Below are 23875 nucleotides of genomic sequence, written 5' to 3'. Positions count from 1 at the left end.
AACAAGGAGTCCGGTGGCACCTTAAAGACTAACAGAGTTATTTGGGCATAAGCTTTCGTGGGTAAAAAACCTGAAGAAATGAGGTTTTTTACCCACGAAAGCTTATGCCCAAATAAATCTGTTAGTCTTTAAGGTGCCACCGGACTCCTTGTTTGTTTTTGTGGATACAGACTAACACGGCTACCCCCTGATACTTGACACCATGCAAAGCTTTCAATAGAGACCTCCTATGCAACCCTTCATATATTGATACCGTGAAAGTGATGTGTTAGGGGTAGTGAGTTTGTCAGGGCTGAGACAGGAGCTGCTTTATAAAGAGCAGTGAACCCTTTGCCCATTGTCACCAATAGGCATCTGTACAGTATCCCAAGGATTCTTAGCAAAATAGGATCTATCCTAACAGCTCAGCTTAAGCTGTTGTGCAGTGTTGTCCCAGCGGATTACCTTTCTTCGTTTAGCACCCAGAGGTTCCAATGAAAACCAGGGCCCCATTGTGCATGGTCACTATATTAAGGAGCTTACAATTTGTTAGTTTTAGCAGGTGCAGCATTGACCCACCTATGAATACATAAGACCTTACTGAAGGGACATAACAAGCACCTTTTATACATTGTCTACAACAAGATGCTTCTTCTGATAAACCAGTGTACTCTATTACAATCATTTTCAGACAAAATATTGAGTATAAATACAGTTCTTCTTAGACTAAATTTGATCATCTATTTATATCTGCTCCCATGCTGTTAGCATATTGTGTTTGTGACTATGAAAGGTCAAAACCTGAGGTCCAGCTTCAATGCAGAGTGTGATGCATTATCCCTGGGGCTGGCAATTTCTATAACACAATTTGCTCATTTATCTCTGGCAGGGATTTTCAAGGCTTTCAATCTTTTGTCCAAATCTTCTGAACCAGAACTAAGCCTGATCCAAACACTCCCAGGGTTGGGGGGGTTCAAAATCCAAACCCAGTCTTGCTGCGCAGTTTTGCAAGTGACCTCTGTGCTTATAAAGGTTTGGAACCTCAAACTGGAATACCCCAAAGTTTGAGGGTGTTCTAAACCTGGATCCAAATTTCGCTGGGTGAGTCTATCCCATCAGCTCAGCTACTGTGGTGTTGTATGCTTTAGAAATATAGAAGGTTGGATGTATATGTAAATGACAATGAAAAGTTTGATATGAGATGGTTGTTAGGAGATCAAGGTGGCTAGATAAAAGGTGGCTAGATAAAAGCAAATGAACTTTTGATTTTTCCCCCCCACTGCCTAAAATGTATAATTAAATAAAAACTGCAACAGTTCTGCTTGTTGCTTTCAGGTTACCGCATGAGATTAGGATCTAGCACAGACAAAAAGGATTCAGGTCGCCTTCATGTTGATTTTGCTCAGGCAAGAGATGACTTTTATGAATGGGAATGCAAACAAAGAATGCTAGCCAGAGAAGAACGTCATAGGCGCAAAATGGAAGAAGACCGACTACGACCTCCCTCTCCTCCGGCAATAATGCATTATTCTGAACACGAAGCTACTTTGCTGGCTGAAAAATTGAAAGGTAATGGACATTTTTTCCTACTGTATTATATTCTAAGAGCAGAAGCCACCCAGATGTAAGAACACTGATAAAGCAAATCCCATCATAATAGTGCTGCTGATTTTTCTCTAATATGCTCTTTTATTTGCCCTCTTCCTTCATCCCCCTGCTGCTGGTGTTGCCACCATTATAATATGTACATACTTTTCAGTGTGTGTCCTTCTGGCATTTTTATTTTACCAATTTAATTTAAACATTCAGAAGTCTTTGGAATGGTTTTTTTCTGCTTTTTTACATCAAGGTATATAGTACATGAGCAGGGAATCCAACCTAAGCATATGAGATCCACCTTGGATAAGGGGAGTCTTTCATGTGACATACCGTAATCATCCATCTTGGAGAAGTCACTCTTAATGCCCCAGTTTCTTATATACATTGTTCACATGTAGGGACCAATTCTACAGCTCTTACTCATGTTGAGTAGTACTGGGCTTACGCTGAATTCAACTACTGAACTACTTACGTGAGTATACTGTTCTGTGTGAGTTCTTAGACTGCTCTCACCACTGAGTGCCTTTCAGTAGTTAATTAAGTGCTGTGACTAATAACTGTCACATGTAGTTCATTCTTACATCCTCTCCCCAGGGGAAGAATAGTGTGTGCTGTGTAGTTGTTTGATTTTTATTTTTGTAGGGTTTTTTGTTTGTTTGTACACGTGCTGAGTAAGTACTAGTCAAGGTCAGACTTGAAGATTTGGACCCATAATAATTAGTTAACATGTGAATCATGGTAAAGATATAAACATTTTAAAGCAAATGGCTCCTCTCACCTCTCAGTTTGTTTTCCATTAGGCTTCTAGCAACTGGGCTTGGCATCCTTTCCCCAGAGCAGAGGCCAAAAATGTTACCTCTGCAGCGTGCCAGCTCACAAGAAAATATGATTCTTGCCACTGTCTTCTTCCATTGTAACTATTCAGATTAGACTTGGAATATCTTGCTGTCAACACACTGTGCTAACTATGAAACACACATTTGGAAAGCAGGATAAGAATAGCACACAGTGTGCTCCTGCATCTTTGGAGAGTATTGCAGAGACGCACCCTACTGTCTCTGGGATCATAGTGCTAGCCACACAGATCTGTATCACAGGTGGATCATGGATACAAATCTAGTTCATGTCTGGAATTAAATGCAGATAACTAGGAAATCACAATGATAGGCGGCAGGTTAAAAATCACACACACAAAACAAAGTCAGGCAATGTAAATGGTAAGGTTCCAACAGCATTGTTAAGCATGACAACCTGTGGGCTAGATGGTGTGTGGCCGCACAAGTGTGGGTGGGGGAGGAGGAGAGCTCACAAGCCTCTCCTCCTTCCATGTCCCTGCAGGAGCTCTCCTCTGCTGAACAAGTATCAAACTGCACCACCTGGGTCAGCTGAAGTAAACACACAGAGTTGGGTTTCATCATTATACTGAAGATATTGATGTCCATGCTTGCTCACTGATCCTTCCCAAGGACTCATAGACACCGTACACAAGAGGGCAGAGGAATAGAATGCTGTGGTACCCCACATGAGAGAGAGCCCCTGGGACAAATAATACATTGGCTAGTACTACCCTGTGACTTCTTAAAAACAAAGGAATGGAGCAACACAAGAGAAACTTCATCTATCCCTGCTAGAGACCATAGACGCATCACCAGAGCCTCACAATCTATGTATGGTATTGAAAGCAGCTGGCAGAACTAAAATCAGCCTGGATGCTTGATCTTCGTCCAGCTCCAAGAGCTGAGCTAGAGCAACATAACTACTGCAGTTTCCATACGGTATCCAGGCTGGACTCAAGGTTAACGGGGACCAAAGAAATCGTAGGCTCGGGATGTTACCAGATTTGCTTTGCCACAATAGTCTTAACAAATTTTCCCTGAAAAGGGAAGTTCAAAATGAGTCTGTTGTTAGGGGAGATTGTCCTCCGTGAAAGATGGACTGTTGAGCAGAGATCTCACAATTGCTTTCGTAAGGACAGCTGTTACCATGCCCTCCCAAAACATGGCACTGACACCGTCAATAATGAACCCAGTGCTTCTACCCTAACCTTCATCACACAAGGTTTACAACTGCTGCAGCAGTTCCAGAGCCTCACTGAACAATACTGGCTAAAATTCAAGCAAAGAAATTTGACATCTCCCTCCCCCACCCTCAGATACTGCTCTGCAACCACAGAGGCAGACAGTTTGATCTGGATCCAAGCATTTTTCTATCATCAAAGTACCCATGGAAATTCCTGACAACAAAGAAAATCTGACTTGATAACTGAGTAGAGACAACCTGGATTCACCAGGCCATCCACACACAGCCCAGGCCAGTTTTGCTGCTTACATATTTGTAGATTCTATAATGGAGGTTGCAAAAATCTTTCCTTGTCTTATGCACAACCACAGCATAAGACATCAACAAATCATTGTACTCTGCCAGACTTGGCATAAAAATTCTGCCTCCATTATTCCAAATATCTTCCCACTTGTTTCATGTGTTGCGGTTTTTCTGGTGTACCATTGACCACTGAGGAAAAAGTCTGGTAAGAGGGTATAAAAGCTACTGTGTGATTGGCTGAAGACAAAAGTTCATTGTAAAATCCTATCAGGCAAGGTGATAAAGTGAGCTGTTTGACTAAATAGTATTCTGTCTCTGTGCCATCTTGAAGTATATTCGTTCCATTAGCCACTGAACGTGGACGGTTAAAACAGATCAGAAGGGGCAACGGTCAGTCTATGACAAGGGTGCCACTTCCACATACACATACACCCCAGTCTCAAAGCCCTGCTTGAACACAAGGTCCAGAAGTTGGCCAGATGCAAGAGTTATCAGAAATCAACCAAGATACTTCCCTGGTAAAGTGGATCTTAGTGGGGTAGCCCTTCATCCAGCAGTGGACTGAAAATGGCTGATTAAAGAAAAACAAAGAGAATTCCCCTATGACATCTTGACCTAACCCAAAAGAATTATCTGCATAGACATCAATCCCTGTCAGTGACTCTTTTACTACCAGGGGTTGCAGTCAGCTCAATTAGACCATCATGGTTGGTGGAGCAATGGGGTTTTTTGTACAAGTCCCCTCTTAATCTCATCCTGGAACTCACATGCAAAAGAGAGACAGTCAACTGGAATTAGTTTTGGAATGATAGACCACCTACATTTAAGGCCAGGTGCAAATATGATGGCAACGCTACTTCCTGACTCTCCTTTGTTTTATGCTGAACTGAATACCCAGTTGGAGACAACTGTGCCAGCACAGGCTTTGTAGAGTCATCCAAACAGGTTTCAGTCAGAGGCCTCATCCTTTATTCGTCATGGTTGTTTGGAACTTTATTAGCCATATAGATAATGTATATGGTCTTGCAGTATGGACCGACAAGCCTGATCCCGATCATCCGATGCCCACATTCCTGAGAGAAAACTGCAGGCAAAACCAGTGGACCAGAATTGCACATTTCAACCCATGCTCATTATGCTTAAAACTTGATACTATCATGCCTGGTCTTCCTCTGCCAACCACAAAAAAAGGGCTCTGAGATCTAAAGGACTCAACTCTTTTTAAGCAGTCTCTTCCCCCACCTCCCTCCGAGACCTCTCTACCCGTAGCACATAGTCATTCATGACTCTTGGCCATCCTAAGGAATATGAGTAGAATTTTTTTAATGGACCTAATATTTAAAAAAATGCAAATATATACATAAAAATGTTTTCTTTCTTTCTTTCTTCCTTCCTTCTAGCAATGCTGCCTTTTTCTAGGCCTGAGATTAGAGATTATAATTTTGCAATGGCAAGTATGTTCTCATAAACACAAATTGCTGCTGCTCATGTTAAGGGTCTAGCTTGCAATGGGAGGAGCAACCTCATCTCCCACTGTGCAAAAACATTTAAAACATCGGAATTGCCATATGGAACAGACCAATGGTCCATCTCATCTACTATCCTGTTTCTGACAGTGGTCAATGCCAGATGCTTCTGAGAAAAAGCATAAAACCTCATAATGCACATAACTGTGTATTACTATACCATGAGCGGATATTTCTTCCTGTCCCCAGCTTGTGATCAGTTTATGCTCTGGAACATGAGAATTGATATCCCTTTTACTTCTTAACATAACTAGTGTAACTGAAAAATCCATTTTTCTCCTATAAAACAACTTTCTGTTGCAATGCTACTTGGCAGGCATGCAGGGTATTCAAAATATTTGTTTGCTACATTTTCAATAGAGGCCAGAATTGCCATTTAAGAGACCAGTAGGTGAAAAGGTATTCCAAGAAATGCTCAAGGTGCCCTTCAGAGTATGACTAAGAGATTCTCTTTGAGTCCCTTGTTTTTGTTTATCAAGAAGAGAGTATTTGAGCTGTTTTCAGATACAACCACTAGTTTCACCAGCACCCTTTCACCACTTTAAGATTTAAGCTATCTTCATTGCAAGATGCTTGTCCTATCTGTTTAGCTAGTGCTATGATGAGATTTCAAAGACTGCTGCTGTAATCAATTCTTTTTTGTTTGTATGGGTCTTTGTTGAAAATCAGGGGCTCTCTGCCTTGCTATAAGAAGTTCAAAACAGCTGCAAACACTTTGCCATTACCATTATGCACTCTTGCAAAGACAATATCCAGATTTGTAGTCTAGTCCTGTCACTACTAAGTGTTTGTCCTTTGGTTTATCTGCTCCTATAGCATCTGAAACAGTAAACTGTTCCATGTTCAAAGATACAGGGTTGGATTGTTCTCCGCAGTACCCTCCCCTTTACATGACTCTAACAGTGCAAAGGGGCCATAAACTCAGTGTAATTTACTCCCACTTCAAAGTCCCTTAACATTGCTGTGGCAATGTTAAGAGGCACTAGTGCAAATCAAATTCAGGCTTTTGGACTTCAGGCATGACTTGAGTTAGGGCTGCTGAATCTACACTTTGGTTTTCTGTGCTTGCTCCTCCATGGCATCTACTAATGCCAGTGTGATGGACATATCCCACCTTGTGTCCTATTTTGAGGGGCAAAAGTGGCACTACTCTACTCAAACTGTGTCCACAGTTTATCATCCCAAGCTCCTGTCATGTCGCTAGAGTTACTGGGTGATTCTACTAAACTGATGAGCAGTGAAGTAGTTAACAATCCTGATAATAAAAGTGACATCTTTAGGCTGTAGAGTTAGCCTATTTTGATGAAAAGGGGCAGGCACCCATCTGCACAAAAGCAGAGGTATGAGAGGGGGCATTGTTTGACCTTCATTTCCAGTTCCTATATATATCAGTTCATATTTGGAATTAGATCCCTTTGGAATAAACATAAGGGCTAGAAAAAATATTTTTAAAATTAAAGTTTAAATTATGCAGAAACTCATGCATCTACCAAGGGAGAGATCCAGTAAAGACACCACTCTGATCCAGCTCAATCAATCACTGTCTCTATTTGCATGCTAGGACAGACAGTGAATAACGTTTTTCTTTTAGAGATCCTCAGAGCCCTGAAAATTCCACTCCCCACTTTATTTTCCCTGCAAAACCTTTTCCTGCTGGCAGATGAAGGCTGGGCGTTTTTATTTCCACAGAGTGCCTGGTGTTATCCAGCACTTCCTTTGATCAGAAGGGATTTCAAAGAGTTTCCTCTCTCTAAGTGCCTATGTTGCCTTCAACACATCTGTCTATCTATCCATCTGGTCAGCTTTCACCGTGGCATCTCAGTGCGACATCTAGCATCTGACACATTGCCAACATCTTGTGGCTGGAGAACCTGAGTCTGAGCTCAGGGGTCAAATTTGCTGCCACAACTCTAAGATTGGTGGCTTACACTTTTCCTGCACTGTTCTACATTGATAGTGGCAGGATACAGAGATACTTCTTGCTCTGGTGACAAGTTCATTTGCATCCTTATTTTTTCTTTAGTCCATTGATCACAGCCTGAGCCAACATGGATAGAACCCATATATACCACAGTAACAGCCTTTGCTAAGGCATTTACTATGTTGGCAATATCTGTCACAAAGAAACCAACTTTAATCTGGTTGTCAGAATCCTGTGTAATGTATGTAGCCCTTTTTCCTGGGTCCAACACATGAAAAGAGCTGAGATTTGAACAAGAGTGAAAGCAGTGGCAGGATTACTAGAATGAAATGAGCATCAAAGTGCTGACATTGATAGACAAGAGGACGAAGAATGTATGCTCATCCATATATCCGAGATAATGATAAAATATCCAGACCTGAGGTGGTTTGATGAAATTTTCAACCCCCTTTCTGAGGCACACTCATACATCCTAGGTAGCAGTCCATGTCTTTGCTGAAATGTGATAACAAGTTGGCAGATAGTTAAGGAAATCATGCATTTCTACATTGGAGTGTGGCTGTAGATCAGAATCCATCATGCGAGGGTATTGGGGTACACTACATATTTTAGCAAGAACAACAGAAGATTATGTCATCAGATAGTGTATTATGAAAATGTGGCTACCATAACCACTTGTTTGTTGTACCTCTTTCCCCTGGTCTATATCCTTTAGATTTTGAGATCTCAGCACATTATAGGTGCTACTATAAATAAATAATTAATAATCAATCCTCCCAATCAGATGTATTGTTGCTGCATAAAAAGATATGATGATAGATATTTCGGACCAAATTTTCATGCATGCGTATGACTCTTCATGCAATTTTGTGCCCACAACAATGAAGTCCCAGCTAAAGATCGGCTCAGTATGTTGACCTTCTTTCTTTATGTGGATGCTGCTCTAACAGGTACATTGGAACAAAGCATTTTAATCTGTATGCATGTGACATTTAGGTTCCAAAGTGGAGCTTTGAACACCATGAGATTCCTAATTCAAGCTCATCTGTACCTAATAGTATCATCTTCACAAAACACTTATTTCAAATAGGCCATTTTAAAATACTGTCTGTCTTATTTGCTGCAGGTAGTCAAGCAGTCCTAATATCTAATGAAGGCATCTCACCAAATCTCACTATCTGCTTTAAAATATTTTATAGAAAGGGAACATAAACATCTGTAAGACATGAACATTATTCTATTATTTACCTCCCTTTTAAATGTAGTGTCTTATTCTGAGCACAGCAAAGTAATCCACCTGCTTTTCCATTTTAAAAAAATATATAATTTGCAAAATTCAGAAGCTGCATCTATGCCAGGTACTGTATTATCCCCCTGAAGAGAGAACAGATTGGAAATTTAAATAAATAGATGGCAGTTATAGTAGCATGAACTAACTGGGGACGCATCTTCTGCAAGATTCAGGTAACATCAAGCTTGTCAATCTCAGCACTTGCACATAGTTAGAAGTATAAACAATATTTAATTGCTTGCGAAATAGGATATTTTACTGAGAAGAAATCCACTCTATTTTCATTATAACTCCATACTTCAAGCTAGACTTTTAAGCCTCGCAGAAGTGGTGCGGTTAGCCAAAGGGGGAACCTAATGAAGTTTAATGTAGTAGAGACCAAAATTAATGCATCAGAAAGGAAGTCAGTTCCGAGCTCCTTCTAATGAAACTGCAGAGTGCCTAATGTAGTTGCTACTGAAATAATTTTGAGGCATTTTTGCATCCTATTCTTAATTATTATATTCCATACAAAGACATATAATAGACAGGTTTCAGCATTTTTATATCAAATTTGTTCACTCACCATTCCTGTGTTTATTTCAGCATTTTTCCCTTCCTTGTTCCAGATGCCATTGGCATCTGTTGTGAGACATACATCTAGCTAGATTTAGGGGTGACCAGCAGGAGCTGTTGTGAGAGCAATGTTGCCTTTTGATAATGAAATTTAGGGTTCACTCAGCTATCAATGCCTGGGTAACCCAATTCCCTGGATGCTCTACTCAGTACACCTAAAATAAATACATTTACTATTAAGTGTGTTCTGGGTGTGGTCCTGACTCACATAATCCATATTCCATCAATGTGAATTTTAAAATGTTAATATAACATAGCTGATTAAATGCACAGCACTGCCAAATTGCTCAATTATAACTGACTCGGAAATTGCAGTTCACGGATCTAAAAGTTTGTAGTACGACTTTGAGAAATAAGGAGGAAACTCAATAATCTCATAATTACATTTTATTGGAAATAATAGCATCAGCAGAACAAGATAATGAATTACTGTGTGAATTACCTATGGAAGGATCCTCTGTGATTTGAATTTGGAAGAGATTGATTAGACAGTTTGGAATGATTACAATTGGGATATCTTTTAGTAAGTACATTTTAAAATTTTTAGTTTCAGCCACAATATGTTGTTATGTAAAAAGTTTCCTGGATATAATATATAGTTAAAATTATTTAGGAAAAGCTAAGATAGATGATTAATCATTCTTTAAAGTAACCCTTTGGCACTGTGAATTGGATTCCCTGATGCCAATTTATTATGCAATGCCGTAGGGTTTAAAATGCACTTAATTCCAAAAGGACCAGCCAGATGTGTGAAGTATGACACAGTTATATACGGTATATGGGCAGAAAAAAACAAGAGTTTAGTAAACTTACGACTTAGGTTTCTAAATCAGTGGCATACATTGTCTGCAGGAGAGGAGCTTAAGCCAAGAGGAAAATGGGGCATCAATCAGGCACCAAACGCGGTGTATGATGGGAAGTAAATTATTTCTGGTGCACAGAGGATGAGGATTGAGTCTGTTGATGAATAGGGTTATTAAACCTCTACCCTAGCCTGACTCACCTGCATAAATCATTTATTTTGACTTTTTTTTATATGGGCTTCAACTATTACATTTTAGAAATATAAATTACAGGTAAATAAATGACCAAGATAACATAACACATCAATGGCAAACCAAGCAAATAAACATGAAGCATACCTCCCTTCCCCATCCGGCCTGTTTGGCACATTAAGGCAGACCCCAGTGCTGTCTAAGTTATTGGCAGGGTCTTCGGCAGCCTCAGAGCAGCCCAGACTCAGGACAACAAGCTGGATGCCATAGCCCCTTTCCCCTGGGTGCAAGTCCTGTGGTGTGTGTATTAGAGGTGCAGTATAGGTTCTCACCCTAGAATATTAGGGTTGGAAGAGACCTCAGGAGGTCATCTAGTCCAATCCCCTGCTCAAAACAGGACCAACACCAACTAAAACATCCCAGCCAGGGCTTTGTCAAGCCAGGCCATAAAAACCTCTAAGGATGGAGATTCCATCACCTCCCTAGGTAACCTATTCCAGTGCTTCACCACCCTCCTAATATCCAACCTAGACCTCCCCCATTGCAACTTAAGACCATTGCTTCTTGTTCTGTAATCTGCCACTACTGAGAACAGCCTAGCTCCATCCTTTTTGGAACCCCCCCTTCAGGTAGTTGAAGGCTGCTATCAAATCCCCCATCACTCTCCTCTTCTGCAGACTAAATAACCCCAGTTCCCTCAGCCTCTCCTTCTAAGTCATGTGCCCCAACCCCCTAATCATTTGCATTGCCCTCTGCTGGACTCTCTCCAATTTGTCCACATCCCTTCTGTAGTGGGGAGACCAAAACTGGACGCAATACTCCACGTGTGGCCTCACCAGTGCTGAATAGAGGGGAATAATCACTTCCCTCGATCTGCTGGCAATGCTCCTACTAATACAGCTCAATATGCCGTTGGCCTTCTTGGCAACAAGGGCACACTGCTGACTCATATCCAGCTTCTCGTCCACCTTTTCTGCAGAACTGCTGCTTAGCCAGTCGGTACCTAAGTGCAGGACTTTGCACTTGTCCTTGTTAAACCTCAATAGATTTATTTTGGCTCAATCCTCCAATTGGTCTAGGTCCTTCTGGACCCTATCCCTACCCTCCAGCATATCTACCTCTCCCCCCAGCTTAGTGTCATCTGCGAACTTGCTGAGAATACAGTACTATAAACAGGGCCATCCCTAGCTATTTTGGGGCCCTATGCAAACCCCCTCACAGGGAGGAGGGGGATCCAGACCTCCACGGGTGGGGCTGGCCCCAGGCCTTCACGGGGAGGGAGGGTGGGGCTGGCTTTGGGGACAGTGGGGAACCACCCCCCAGTGCTCACCAGCGGCGCGGCTGGGGCCGGGCCGCTGAACTTTCTGCCGCCGGTGAGTGCAGGCTTGGCCCTGCTTCAGTCCTCGAGGGAGTGAGGGCAGGGCTGGGGTGGAGCAGGGGCGGGAAGAGGTGGGGCAGGGGCAGAGGCCATGGGGAAGAAGCGGAGCAAGGGCTGGAGCAGCACACAGCTATGCAGGGCACCGGGAAATTTGGTGCCCCAAATTATGTTTATAATTATAATTATTATTTCCTAGTTAATGAAGTAGACTGTCCCCCAAAGTTCAGTCTGTTGCAGAGGTGACTGTTTGTCAAGAGTCAGGATCCAAGTATTAATGAAAGCACCCCAGGGGGTTTTCTCAGTGAATGGATCCAGAGTGCCTTTCCCTACATTCTGTTATATTGAAACAACTCTTTGTTTCTATACACAGGCAGTATAAACCCCTGCGTTCTTATAGAGCTTCTCTTCTACCTTTAAGTGGTTTCGATTGTTTGTCCTTGTCTCTGATGGCTTCCATTGACTGTTCTGGAATACGTCAAGAGAGACAATCAACTCTTGCATTATCTCGCCAGCTGACTAAGGAGGGGTGTCAATTCCCTCTTGCTTAAATAGTTCATCATCAAGAAACGTTACATCCTGGTGATTAATTTCTATTCCAATTCCGTTATTCCATAAATATTGTCCATATTTACATCTCACACTGATTATGAGTCTTGACAAAGTCATGAGTTTTCTTAGATACATTACATGTTACTCTTATGGATAAATATCCTGTAAGATGTGTTTAGTGTAGTGAGTTTGTCAAGTCTGACGAGAGAGCTGTTTGCAAAGAACAGGGGTTCCACTGCCAATGGGTGTCTGTATCACAGCCTCTCGTATCCTATTTTGAGGCAACCCCAGCAGTAGCTGGTGGAGGTTTATGGGTTGTTTAGAGCTGATCAAAAAATAGAAGACAGGTTTAAAAATGTTCATCAACAATTATCAGAGGGGTAGCCGTGTTAGTCTGAATCTGTAAAAAGTAACAGAGGGTCCTGTGGCACCTTTAAGACTAACAGAAGTATTGGGAGCATAAGCTTTTGTGGGTAAGAACCTCACTTCTTCAGACGCAAAAAGCAACAGAGGGTCTGTGGCACCTTTAAGACTAACAGAAGTATTGAGAGCATAAGCTTTCGTGGGTAAGAACCTTGCATCTGAAGAAGTGAGGTTCTTACCCACAAAAGCTTATGCTCCCAATACTTCTGTTAGTCTTAAAGGTGCCACAGGACCCTCTGTTGCTTTTCACATCAACAATTGTTTCTCATTTTTCATATAAATATTGCTTGTGGAAATTTTCTAGTCAGCTCTGGGGAATCATTTTCCTTTCTTTATTTTTCCTATCATCTTGCTTTTGAGCTAGGATATAAGTGCCAACTATTTTCACCTGACATAAAAAGAATTTTAAAATATCTTATCTCTGGAGACATGAATGATAGTGTCCAGAAAAAGACACCTAAACATTTCTAGCAATAGACACCAGGCTAGCTGTCATCAGAAGACTGATAGCATTTAAAAGATACACATCACTACTTTCAATACAACTAAAAGCCCAGCAGTCTGTGCATAAGTACCATGTAGGTTTGTGTAATTGATGTACTGTCGTCAGAGGCATAATTTGTCTAAATGCACTTTAACTTTGGAGACTGCATTTAAGTGCAAGAAAATACTTCAATATATGGTACATTTTAATGGAATGATTATATAAAGAAACATACCTAAGAGCATGTATTTAAACAGTGCTCTGTATTTTTATTGCTGTACCTCTGAGGTGATACCTGTGAACAGAATTAGTTTCTGTCTAAACGAATGGCTTTAAAAAGACTGCAACCCAAACCCTGTTTAAATTAGATTCTCTTGTTTTTGTGTTCTCTGGTAGAGAAAACTTTCTACTGAATAAGAATTTATATCAGGTATTGAAAGGTGGTTCTCCAAGTGAACTGGGGATTGCTCAGAAAGAGTTACACTGTGTTCTGGATGAAGAAAATTAATTATATTAGAGTTGCAATTTGTCAGTAACTGGGTAGTGGAATCATGGATTTAAAAAGTTAGGAGTGAAGATGAAATTAGGAATTTTTGAACCTGTAACTAATATCAGAGGGGTAGCCATGTTAGTCTGGATCTGTAAAAAGTAACAGAGGGTCCTGTGACACCTTTAAGACTAACAGATGTATTGGAACATAAGCTTTCGTGGGTGAATACCCACTTCGTCAGACGCATGTGACATGCATGTGACATGCGTCTGACGAAGTGGGCATTCACCCACGAAAGCTTATGCTCCAATACATCTGTTGGTCTTAAAGGTGCCACAGGACCCTCTGTTATTATTAACTAATGTAGTTCTGCTGTGAATTTATTACCCTCTAGCATTTATTAAATTATTAGAAAAATATATCTCCTAATTATGTAACTAGTAAAGTTTCTGAGGTTTAATACTGAAGATTTATTTTCTATTTGTGAAGAACCATCAGTTAGCAGGCCCCTACAGCTCATTGGGATCAGAGTATTTTAAAATAGGTTTTCAGTAAATATACAGTTGAGGGAGCAGGGCAGTTAATGGGTTGAAACTGTTTGACAGAAAGATGGTATGTTTATGAACATCTTGTATGGCCCCCAACTGTGCTTAATAAAAACAAAAGAGTGGGGTTTTCATTTATTGTAGGCTCAATAGCAAAATGGCATGCGCTGGCATGCTGCGCAGAGATTAAAGCAAGAGAGCAAACGGGAAAATAGTTCTGCAAAAGTGCTTTTTAAAAAATGCTTCTCAACTAAATATGTTTTGTTCAGTTCTGTTGACTGTTTATTCAGAAATCATACTTGTATTAGGCAGCTGATGTGCACCATTTCTCTTAATTTTTCTGTCTGTTTTCTTAACCTAAAAAGGATAAGATAATTTATTCTAAATGCTACTTTAGTATTGGGTCTTTCCTGAATGCTAAATTATGAGGGGTAAAATATGCTGATACCTACAAGGAAAAAAGAGAAGAATCTATTCAACTCTATATACCTTATGTTCAACATCAGCTGAATTTCCAGAGTTAAAAAGCTAGTATTGCCCACAAAATCACCTAGCTTCATGACGTTCCTTTATTGTGTAATCGGATTTTAAGACTATGCATGTTAACATTTACAGAAATGATTACAGGCTATTCTCTATTGACTATATCGTAACTTCAAATAAACCCTATGCTATAGGGGCGAAATCGTTGTTCTGTTGAAATCACCAGCAAAACTCTCATTGATTTCAATAGGTTCAGGATTTCATCCTAGCTCAGAGGTCCTCAACTCAGTGGTTTCTGAGCTGAATTGAGGCTATCTCAGAATTCTATAAAGAGCTCTTTTAAGGTCTATATGTCTGGTGAGCTTCACTCATGAGAGTGAACTAAGTGCTGGCAGGTACATGTATGTGTATCACAGGTAGAACTGGTAGGTGGCCCCTGCATCCAAGAGTAGGACAGAGAAAGAGGAGACCCCCCATTTCTTTCCTTCTCAATGGCCACAAGATAAGTGAAAGAGAATGAGGGCATGGTCATGTGTGGATGCAAAGTCACAACACACACACAACGCAATGCAAAAATAGGACATTGTGATGCTTTTATTTTGTGGATTTCTGAGAGTCTCTCAAATGCAAAAAGTCTATCCAGCTGGTAGCAATTGAATCCAGCTGTTGTAAGTGACTGCATGGTTCAGTGAATAGGGGGCTGAACTAAGAGTCCAGAGACCTGGGGTCTATTCCTTAATCTGCCACCGACCTGCTGCATGACCACAAGCAACTCATTGAACCTTTCTGGGTCTTATATCGTTATTTGTGATCTAGAATAAACAGTCCTGTATAACATATAAGAATTATTATTACTTATTTTATTATTTCTTACAGATAGATTGTATTACCTTACAAAACAATTAAAAAAACTTGCCAGATCTCTCCACATCATTGGCTGGTTTTAACATTTTCACATATTCATTTGAAATGGCATTGGGCGAAACCTCTGCTTCCTTCCCCCCAGAACAGTAGTCATTTATGCAGCAGGGGAGAAATACTAATCATTTAAAATATATGAAGGAAGTAAACACCAAGCATCGGGATGAATTATTCAGTAAATGGACAAAATCAGAAAAAAAATAACATGTAGGCTGAATTGTAAGGAAGTTTTATTTCACAGTTTAATGGACCTCACTGTAAGACTCTCTTGAGGAAGATGTGGAAGAATCATCCCAGGAGATCTTCAATAAAAAAAAGTATTAGATGAAGTACTAGAAAATATACTGTAGGGTGAAATTTTGCACTGGAAGGATTAGTGAGTAAGATGGCCTAGTAGATATTTCCCAACTCTAATTTGCATCCCAATTCTTCTACTTTTACTGATGGTGAGTAGCACTCTTGCTAGTCTCCTTGAAGTCACTGAGAAGCCTTGTATGAATAAATTACTCATTTTAAGTAATGATGACAGATTCAGGCCTTTTATCATTATAATATTTGGGTTGGTCTGGTTTGGTTGTTGAGTTTTTATTTTATACAACCTCACAAAAACATAAGAATGACCATACTAGGTCAGACCAATGGTCCATCTACCCTAGTATCCTGTCTTCTGACAGTAGTCAGGGCCAGATGCTTCAAAGGGAATGAAAAGAACAGGGCCACTATCAAGTGATCCATTCTCTGTTGTCCAGACTCAGGATCTGACAGTCAGAGGATCTAAATGTCTAGTCCAGTAATAGGTGCAAGTAGAGGAACTAAGTGTAGTGGGGGTCTGTGTCACTGGAAGATTTTGAGTGGATTTATTGATCTGCAGATCTAGGCCCTGTGTTTTGACAAGATACACAGAACACAGAATTTTTACTGTAGAAGAATGTATTATTATTTGCCCAGCTCGAGGTCTTTGGGAATATGTACAAACCTTTAAATGCACAATACTAAAGGCCAATCAATGTGGACACAAAATGCAGGTGCTCCCTGACGTAATGGAAACATCACACTATAGCCTTCCACATTAAATCCCTTACACCATTTAATACATCTAGCACCTCACACACACACGCACACACACACACACACACACTTCCCATTTCTTTAGTGAATGTGAAAATTCAGCCCCCCCCCCCCCTTTTTTTTCAAGGAAAAGAACTATTATAATCACTAGAAGACAGGCTTTGGATGAAAATTTATGGAGTTTCATATGATAGCATTAGCTCCCCAGATCTGATGGAACAATAGACCCAAAAGTGTAACCCAATATGATACAGTGTAAGCACAATTGATGAGCATTTTAATGTGGCATAGCGCAGAAATTGTATTGTTCCTGGGATATTTATATCTGTAATTTAAAACCTGTGGTTTGACTGTTCTAGATGACAGCAAATTTTCAGAGGCCATCACAGTGCTGCTTACCTGGATTGAGCGAGGCGAGGTGAATCGTCGCTCCGCAAATCAATTCTATTCAATGGTGCAGTCAGCAAATAGCCACGTTCGCCGACTTATGAATGAGAAAGCCACTCATGAACAAGAAATGGAACAAGCCAAGGAGAGTTTTAAAAATGCCTTAACAGGGATCCTCACTCAATGTAAGTAACTCTTTTTGTCCAGTGTTGTTGTTGTGATTGTGGTAGTGGTGGTGTGTTTTGTGTGTTTGGGGGTAAGTAGTTATGATAAAGTCACATTCTACTTCATATCCTATTTCATACGCTATAGCAATTTGGAGGAACAAGGACCATTCCTAAGAGCTTATTTCTCAAGGTGAGCAAAGTTTCAGTAGTTTTTCCATTAATAGACTGAGACATACTATAAGATCCATAATGTTTCAGGAAACTGACCAGACAAAAGTATCCCCAGTATGGAACAGAGAAAGATCATGCTTTACCTGGAGTGCAATGATCTCTTATCTGTGAGTTGTAGAGATAAGGAATTCTAGTTATCTTTTATACCTACAGAATAGAGGCTAGGTAAAAATAAGTTATAGAAATGATCCCCTTTCAGGAGGCTTATAAATAGTGTGCCAACGCCACCCCCACAGCAAAAGAACTCTCTGTACCGCTGTTGGCAGCAGAAGTGCTCCGTTAATCTTCTGCCAGCATTTATTTGGCAGGTAAAGTGTCTAAAATATTTAGTGCTGGCAATTTTTCCCTGTACAGAAATATAATTAAGCAACTCACCTTAATGGGGTTCCCTCATAAAACAATAATCAGGATAATTGCCTAGGGCCCTTTAAAACAATTGTACTTCATTTATGCGGGATTTTCATATGTATAATGCATCCCCACAATCTTCGTTTTTATTCATTCAGTCCATCTGCACCCAATCCACATGGAAAAAGGCTAGATTCCAATTACCCCAAGTTCCTCAAATAATGGATCTAATTATAGTCACAAAGATGCATCCTGCTTATGCATACAAGAAAAAAAAATTAAGAAAATTTTTCAGTCTGAGACCAATATGCATGTTGCACTTTTGTGTCTTAATTATGCCTTTGCTATTTACATACACATTAACTATATGCACCATAAACACTGTGGGATCATGCTAAAAGACGGAGTTATTATCTGAGGACGTGTGCAGTGGGTGAGTTTTCAAGATCACTTAATACCCATGGTAGTTTGGATAGGCAGGTCATTTTACATCTCAGGAACTGAAAAATAATGTGTGAGAAAAAGGAAAGTGAGCACCACCATGGCCATGTTGTTCTGTTCATACCAGGTTTCCAAAACTTTCATGTACAACAGCTGGTTCTAGTATTTAAAAATGTCTTCTTCAGCAGGGTTAAAAAATCACCTAGTGTCAGCAGTCTGGGCCTTAGTTAAAGCCATCTAAATAATTTTGTTAATCGTCAACTATTGTGGAATATCTGTCACTGGGAAAATTGAGAGCCTTGTAGTTTCAGGCTATGTCTACACTACAAACTTTGGTCGATGCAAATTATATTGATATAAAGCCCCCGCAATTAGTATATCACTTGTGTGCATGCATATTTGGCTCCTAGTGTTGGCAGTGCATGTACTCACCAGCAGTGCTTATATCAATGCACAGTGCATTGCACCATAGGTAGGTATCCCAGTGTGTAACTCGCCCCTCCCCTCTCCCCCCCCGCCCCCCCATCATTCAGCTCACTGTCTTTTTTGGGAAGTTTTGGCTATGCATGGTGGCATAGAAACGGGTCGTAAAGGGGTGACTGGGAGCAAGAAGTCAACTTCCCAGTGTGCAACTGTCTCCATCCCATAATATCATCCATATCCCATAATTTCCGTTCCTCTTTTCAAAATCCCCAAAACCCATGCAGCCCTCCTCGCTGTCCACCGTCTCTGACAGAAGCATGGAGCCTGCACAGCTCTGCACTATTGTGGTGAGCGTTGCAAGCATAGAACACACAATCCTCTGGTAGTTGCAGAACCCGAAAAGAACCAAATCAACAGGAAACATGACAGTTTTTGGAGGACAGATTGCTGTGGGACATAGCAAGAATCAGCTCAAGGTTGGTGGTGGTGGAGCAGCTGCCGATGGTGAAGTGTCGCTTATGGTCCTGAGAAATGAGCACTGACTGATGGGATCATGCCATAGTGCAGGCTTGAGACGACAAGCAGTGGCTGCAGAGCTTTCAGCTGCACAAGGACACATCCCTGGATCTATGTGCTGAGCTTGCCCCGACCCTCCAGCTCAGGGACAATGAAATGAGAGCTGCACTGACAGTGGAGAAGTGAGTCACGATCGCACTGTGGAAACTTGCAAAGCCAGATTGCTGCCAGTCAGCAGGGAATCATTTCAGAAAACCCACTGTGGGAGCTGTCATCAAGTGTGCAGGGCCATTAATCGCCTCTTGTTATGCAAGAGTGTGACTCTCAGCAATGTGCAGGACATAGTGGCTCGATTTGCAGCAGTATGGTTCCTGAGCTGCGTTGGAGCAATAGATGCCATACCTATCCCTATTTTGGCAGACCACCTTGCCAGAGCGTGACATCAACAGAAAGGGCTGATTTTTTCTGGTTATGCAAACATTGGTGGATCACTGGGGATGCTTCACTAGCTTCACTGTGGGCTGGTCAGGGAAGGTGCATGCCACACACATCTTTAAGAACAAAGGGCTGTTCAGAAAGCTACAAGCAGGGACTTTCTTTGCTGACTGGTAGATTACCACTGGTGATGTTGAAATGCCAATAGTGATCCTGGGGGACCCAGCCTACCCCCAGTTCCCCTGAAGCTATACACTGGCCACCTCGACAGCACCAAGGAGAGATTCAACTAGCAGCTCAGCAGTTGCAGAATGACAGTTGAATGTGCTTTTGGTAGATTGAAGGGACATTGATGTTGTTTACTCACAAGATTGGATCTCAGTGAGAAAAATATCCCACTGTTATAGCTGCCTTCTGTGTCCTGCATAATATCTGTGAACCAAAGAGGGAAAACATTTCCACTGGGGTTGAGTGCAGAGGTGGAGTGGCTGTCTGCTGAGTTGGAAGAGCCAGATATAAGTGCTATTAAAAGAGCTTAACACGGAGCTATATGGCTCAGGGAGGCTTTGAAAGAGTAGTTTAACAGTGAGACACAGTAATGCTCTACCTGTCCCTGTGTTTTTGGCCTGTTAAGAACTGTGTGGTGCTGGTGTACCTGTATGAATGTAACACTGTCATTGCACCTATTCATTTTGTTTGTTACGGATCCTATGAGTTGTGTCACACTGTACAGTAACCAGTAAGTGGGTGCTCTCAGAACTGCTAGGCACTCTGCAGCATATGTTGTGAACTAATAAAGATGAATTATGTTCCAAACAATCAGTGAAAAGAAAAATCTGTGCAATTTTAAAGCAAATACACTGAAAACTTAATAAATTAATAGAACAGAACTTTACAAGGGGAAAGAACATTCATGTACATTTTAGCTACATACTCCAACTGTGGCTTTCACAGGTCAGTGTATGTGAAGCTTTGGTAGTCTTTAATGTCCCCCCAGATGGAGAGGTAGGCAGCAGCCCCTGATGACATAAGGAATGTTTGGGGGGTGGTGCTGCAATCGAGTTCTCCATGAACTGCAGAGGGGGGCAAGCCCTGGATTGTTGAATCTGTAGGTCCACAAGAGTCTGCGGGATCTGTGTTTGCTGCCAGAGAAGCCTCATTACCTCCTGGTGCATCTTCCTCTCCTTTTCCTGCTGGGACTCCTGGGCCTTTCTCCTCTGCACTCTTTCCTTCTCTAGGCTGTTTGCAATGTTCACCTTCCAGGCCCTGTGCTCAGGGTCTGATGCAGCACTGGCTTGCAGGATTTCATTGAACATGTCAGCCTGAGTCCTTTTCTTTCTCCTCCCTATCTGGCTCAGGCGTTCGGCAGGTGTGGAGGAGGAACCCCTCAAGGTCACAATGGCAGCAACTGCAGATAAAACACACAGAGGTACCATTGTCAGAATAGTCACAACAGAAAGCAAAAGATTCAGAACTCCCCTTCCCTTCCCTTCCTCCCCTACTGTTTTCAACAACACATGCTCATTGGCTCTTTTGCTTGGGATTACTGGTGCATGGCACCACTCACAGCACCAGCCACAGTGAGTATGACTCCTGAGGGTAACACAGAGAGCACAGCTGCTGTTGGCGTCCCGGAGCCACCTAGGCCTATATGCTGCTATCTTGTGTACTGACTGCAATGGTGCCTGCTGAAGTTTTCACTGACTGGCACGGGAAAGTGCCCTACCGTGGATGAAGAAATAAGACTTCCGTCCCTAGAAACCTTTGGGAGAGGATTGAAGAATGCCTTCATGAAAGTTTCATCGAGATCTCTCAGGAGCAATGAAAAGCAGATCGCAACTCTACCTCTCTTTGTTGTACCTTACCTCTTCTAGTACGAGTAAATTAATGAAAAGTCATGAGCTGCATCCTGTTAAGTTAGGGATTCCTAACTCCTAACGTCATCACTGTGAGAAATACATTTACACACTTATCCAATGATCCTTCCCTTTCACTGGGCTCGACTGCCAGGACTGACTGGACTGTGGTGGAGTCCCAAACAAGTCCTGGCTTGCGACATAGCTGGGCCCTAGTCACATGTCTCTCATCCTCCTCCACCGCCTTCTCATCCTCACTGTTCAAGCCAGGGGGCTGTGGGTTGGGCTCTTCAGAGGTATCCATGATGATCTGCAGGGTCATGGGGGGTCTCTGCCGAACATGGCAAGCAGCTCTTTTTAAAAGCAGCAGGTCTGAGGCTTGGCACTGGATCGACTGTTGGCCTCCCTGGCCTTGTGGTATGCCTGCTGAAGTTCCTTCACTTTCACATGGCACTGCTGCTGGTCCCTGTCATACCCTTCTCCTGCATCCCCCATGAAATCTGCTCGTAGACGTCAATCTTTCTATGGCTGGTCCATAGCTGTGTCTGCATAGCCTCTTCTCCCCAGAGGCTCAGGAGATCCAATATCTCCTGTCTACTTGAAGCCAGAGCACTTCTGAAGTATGTAGCCGGCATGGTCAGCTGGGCAGTTGCACACAATAATGGAGAGCTGTAGGTGTACTTGCCATCCTGGACAATCAAGAAAAGGCATTTCAAAAATTCACGGGGCCGCTGGGCAGTGGAGTTCACAATTGTGACCAGAGTGGTCAGTGTTGGGCACTGTGACAGCTGCTGGAGGACTGTTAGGGTGAATATGGGTAATGCAGTGTCTAGACTTGTGCTGTGTCAACCTCTACATCAACCATGGCTCAACGCCACTTGGGGAGGTAACATTGCTATGTTGATGTAATGGGTGTTTACATCAGTGGGAGACAAATTTAAGTGCAGACACATGGTCGACGCAAGGTGGTTTATGTTGACCTAACTTTGTAGTGTATATCAGGCCTCAGGTAAGACTTATATTACTGTCTGGTTAGTTCCTGCCATGTACAGAATTGTGATGTTTCCTTAAAAGCAAAATTGGCCTTGGTGCAGGTAAATTTTTCAAAGCATGAGGCTTACACAAGCCTGACAAACTCTCAGCAGTACCCGGAAGGAAGGTAGCCCCTGGCCGGTCTGTCATGTGGGGGCAAGGACACTGAAAAGACATATTTGGCTAAAGGTGTCACAATCCATGTATGTTTATAAATACCAAATTTATGAGCTTTCCAGATGCTCCAAGTTGTTGTTTTATCAATGTTGTAAATATGCCCCATTAATTTCATTAACATGTCTTCTTAAAATTCTCTGCAAACTCTTTATGAACAGATGGACAATGTTTCACATTTCACATATATATAGTAAGCCTAAGAGTGTAAAACAAGGAATTGTGAAACAGGCTTCTCCTTTCAAGAATCTTGCATATCTCATAGTTGATTTAAGGAATATTCTCTGACTTGGTTACATCATTCCCATGCACATAAAATTATGCATGTATGCCATATCAGCATAACACTCTTTGTAAACAAAAATCTGAAATTAAACTTGATACCATCAAGTAGCATAGCTATCCAGAAGAGGTGTGCTGTCCAGTAAGTTATGTGGAGCCAGTGAGATTCTAAAATACAATAGCTTACACTAGTGTAATACTGTAGTGTTATGGACAATTGATATCAGCATTACAGTACTTGTAAGAAGGGTATGCTGCACAATCTTCCTGAAAAGAGAAATGTAAAGGAAGAACCTGAGAGGTTATTTAAAAGTACCAAAATAGTAAGGAAAAATGAGTAGCAAAAGTAGTGGAGAAGAATTGTGTTAAGGAAATGGGGTTTAAGTGTATTTGTCTCAAACATATACAAAGTGCATGTTGGTCTCAATGTAAAATACTTTCTTATTAACAAGGACTAGTGCAATCAGAACATTTTAGCTTATGGCCCAGCCACCAAAGAACTACAGGTAATGAAATCTCTGCCGCAAGTTTCTGACTGCAGGTATTTGAAAGATTAGCAAGAGGATTACACCTAAACATTTGGGTCATGTGTTCAACACATACATTAATTGCTTGACCCGATGCTTATGGCAGGGTAATCAGCAAAACAGAGTGTATTATAGCTGTCACACCACCAATTTACTGGTCATGTTAAAGTTCTACAGATAATCTTAGTCTCTTTATTAGAGAGACAAGGTGGGTGAGGTAATATCTTTTATTGGACCGACTTCTGTTGGTGAGAGACAAGCTTTCAAGATACACAGAGTTCTTATTCAGGTCTGGGAAAGGTAATAAGGGACGATTCAAGTAGGTGTGGCCTGTTAACACCCCTGTAGTCATAGGACAAAAATGGGGGTTTAGTGGGTTACAGATTGTTGTAATAAGTGTTAGCAATATGTGTTCTTCATGGGGATTTCTTCTCAGGAAGCATGCTACTTATATGGAGTTCACAACC

At 41.5% G+C, this 23875-nt stretch overlaps 1 protein-coding gene across 6 annotated transcripts in view; it reads left to right on the top strand.

The window, feature by feature from the left end:
- The window catches only part of ENOX1 (ecto-NOX disulfide-thiol exchanger 1), a 497518-nt gene that overhangs the window by 360793 nt on the left and 112850 nt on the right, over positions 1-23875 (top strand). For all 6 annotated transcript variants that reach the window (XM_034758427.1, XM_034758426.1, XM_034758428.1 and 3 more), the window contains 2 exons: positions 1315-1548; positions 16949-17161. In XM_034758427.1, coding sequence (XP_034614318.1) covers positions 1315-1548; positions 16949-17161 — 447 coding nt within the window. The remainder of the gene's footprint in view (positions 1-1314; positions 1549-16948; positions 17162-23875) is intronic.

The sequence above is a fragment of the Trachemys scripta genome, chromosome 1 (genome assembly GCF_013100865.1).
Source record: "Trachemys scripta elegans isolate TJP31775 chromosome 1, CAS_Tse_1.0, whole genome shotgun sequence".
Taxonomy (NCBI): Eukaryota; Metazoa; Chordata; order Testudines; family Emydidae; genus Trachemys; species Trachemys scripta.
The sequence above is the reverse complement of the archived record's forward strand: the minus strand, read 5'-3'. Positions and strand labels throughout refer to the sequence as shown.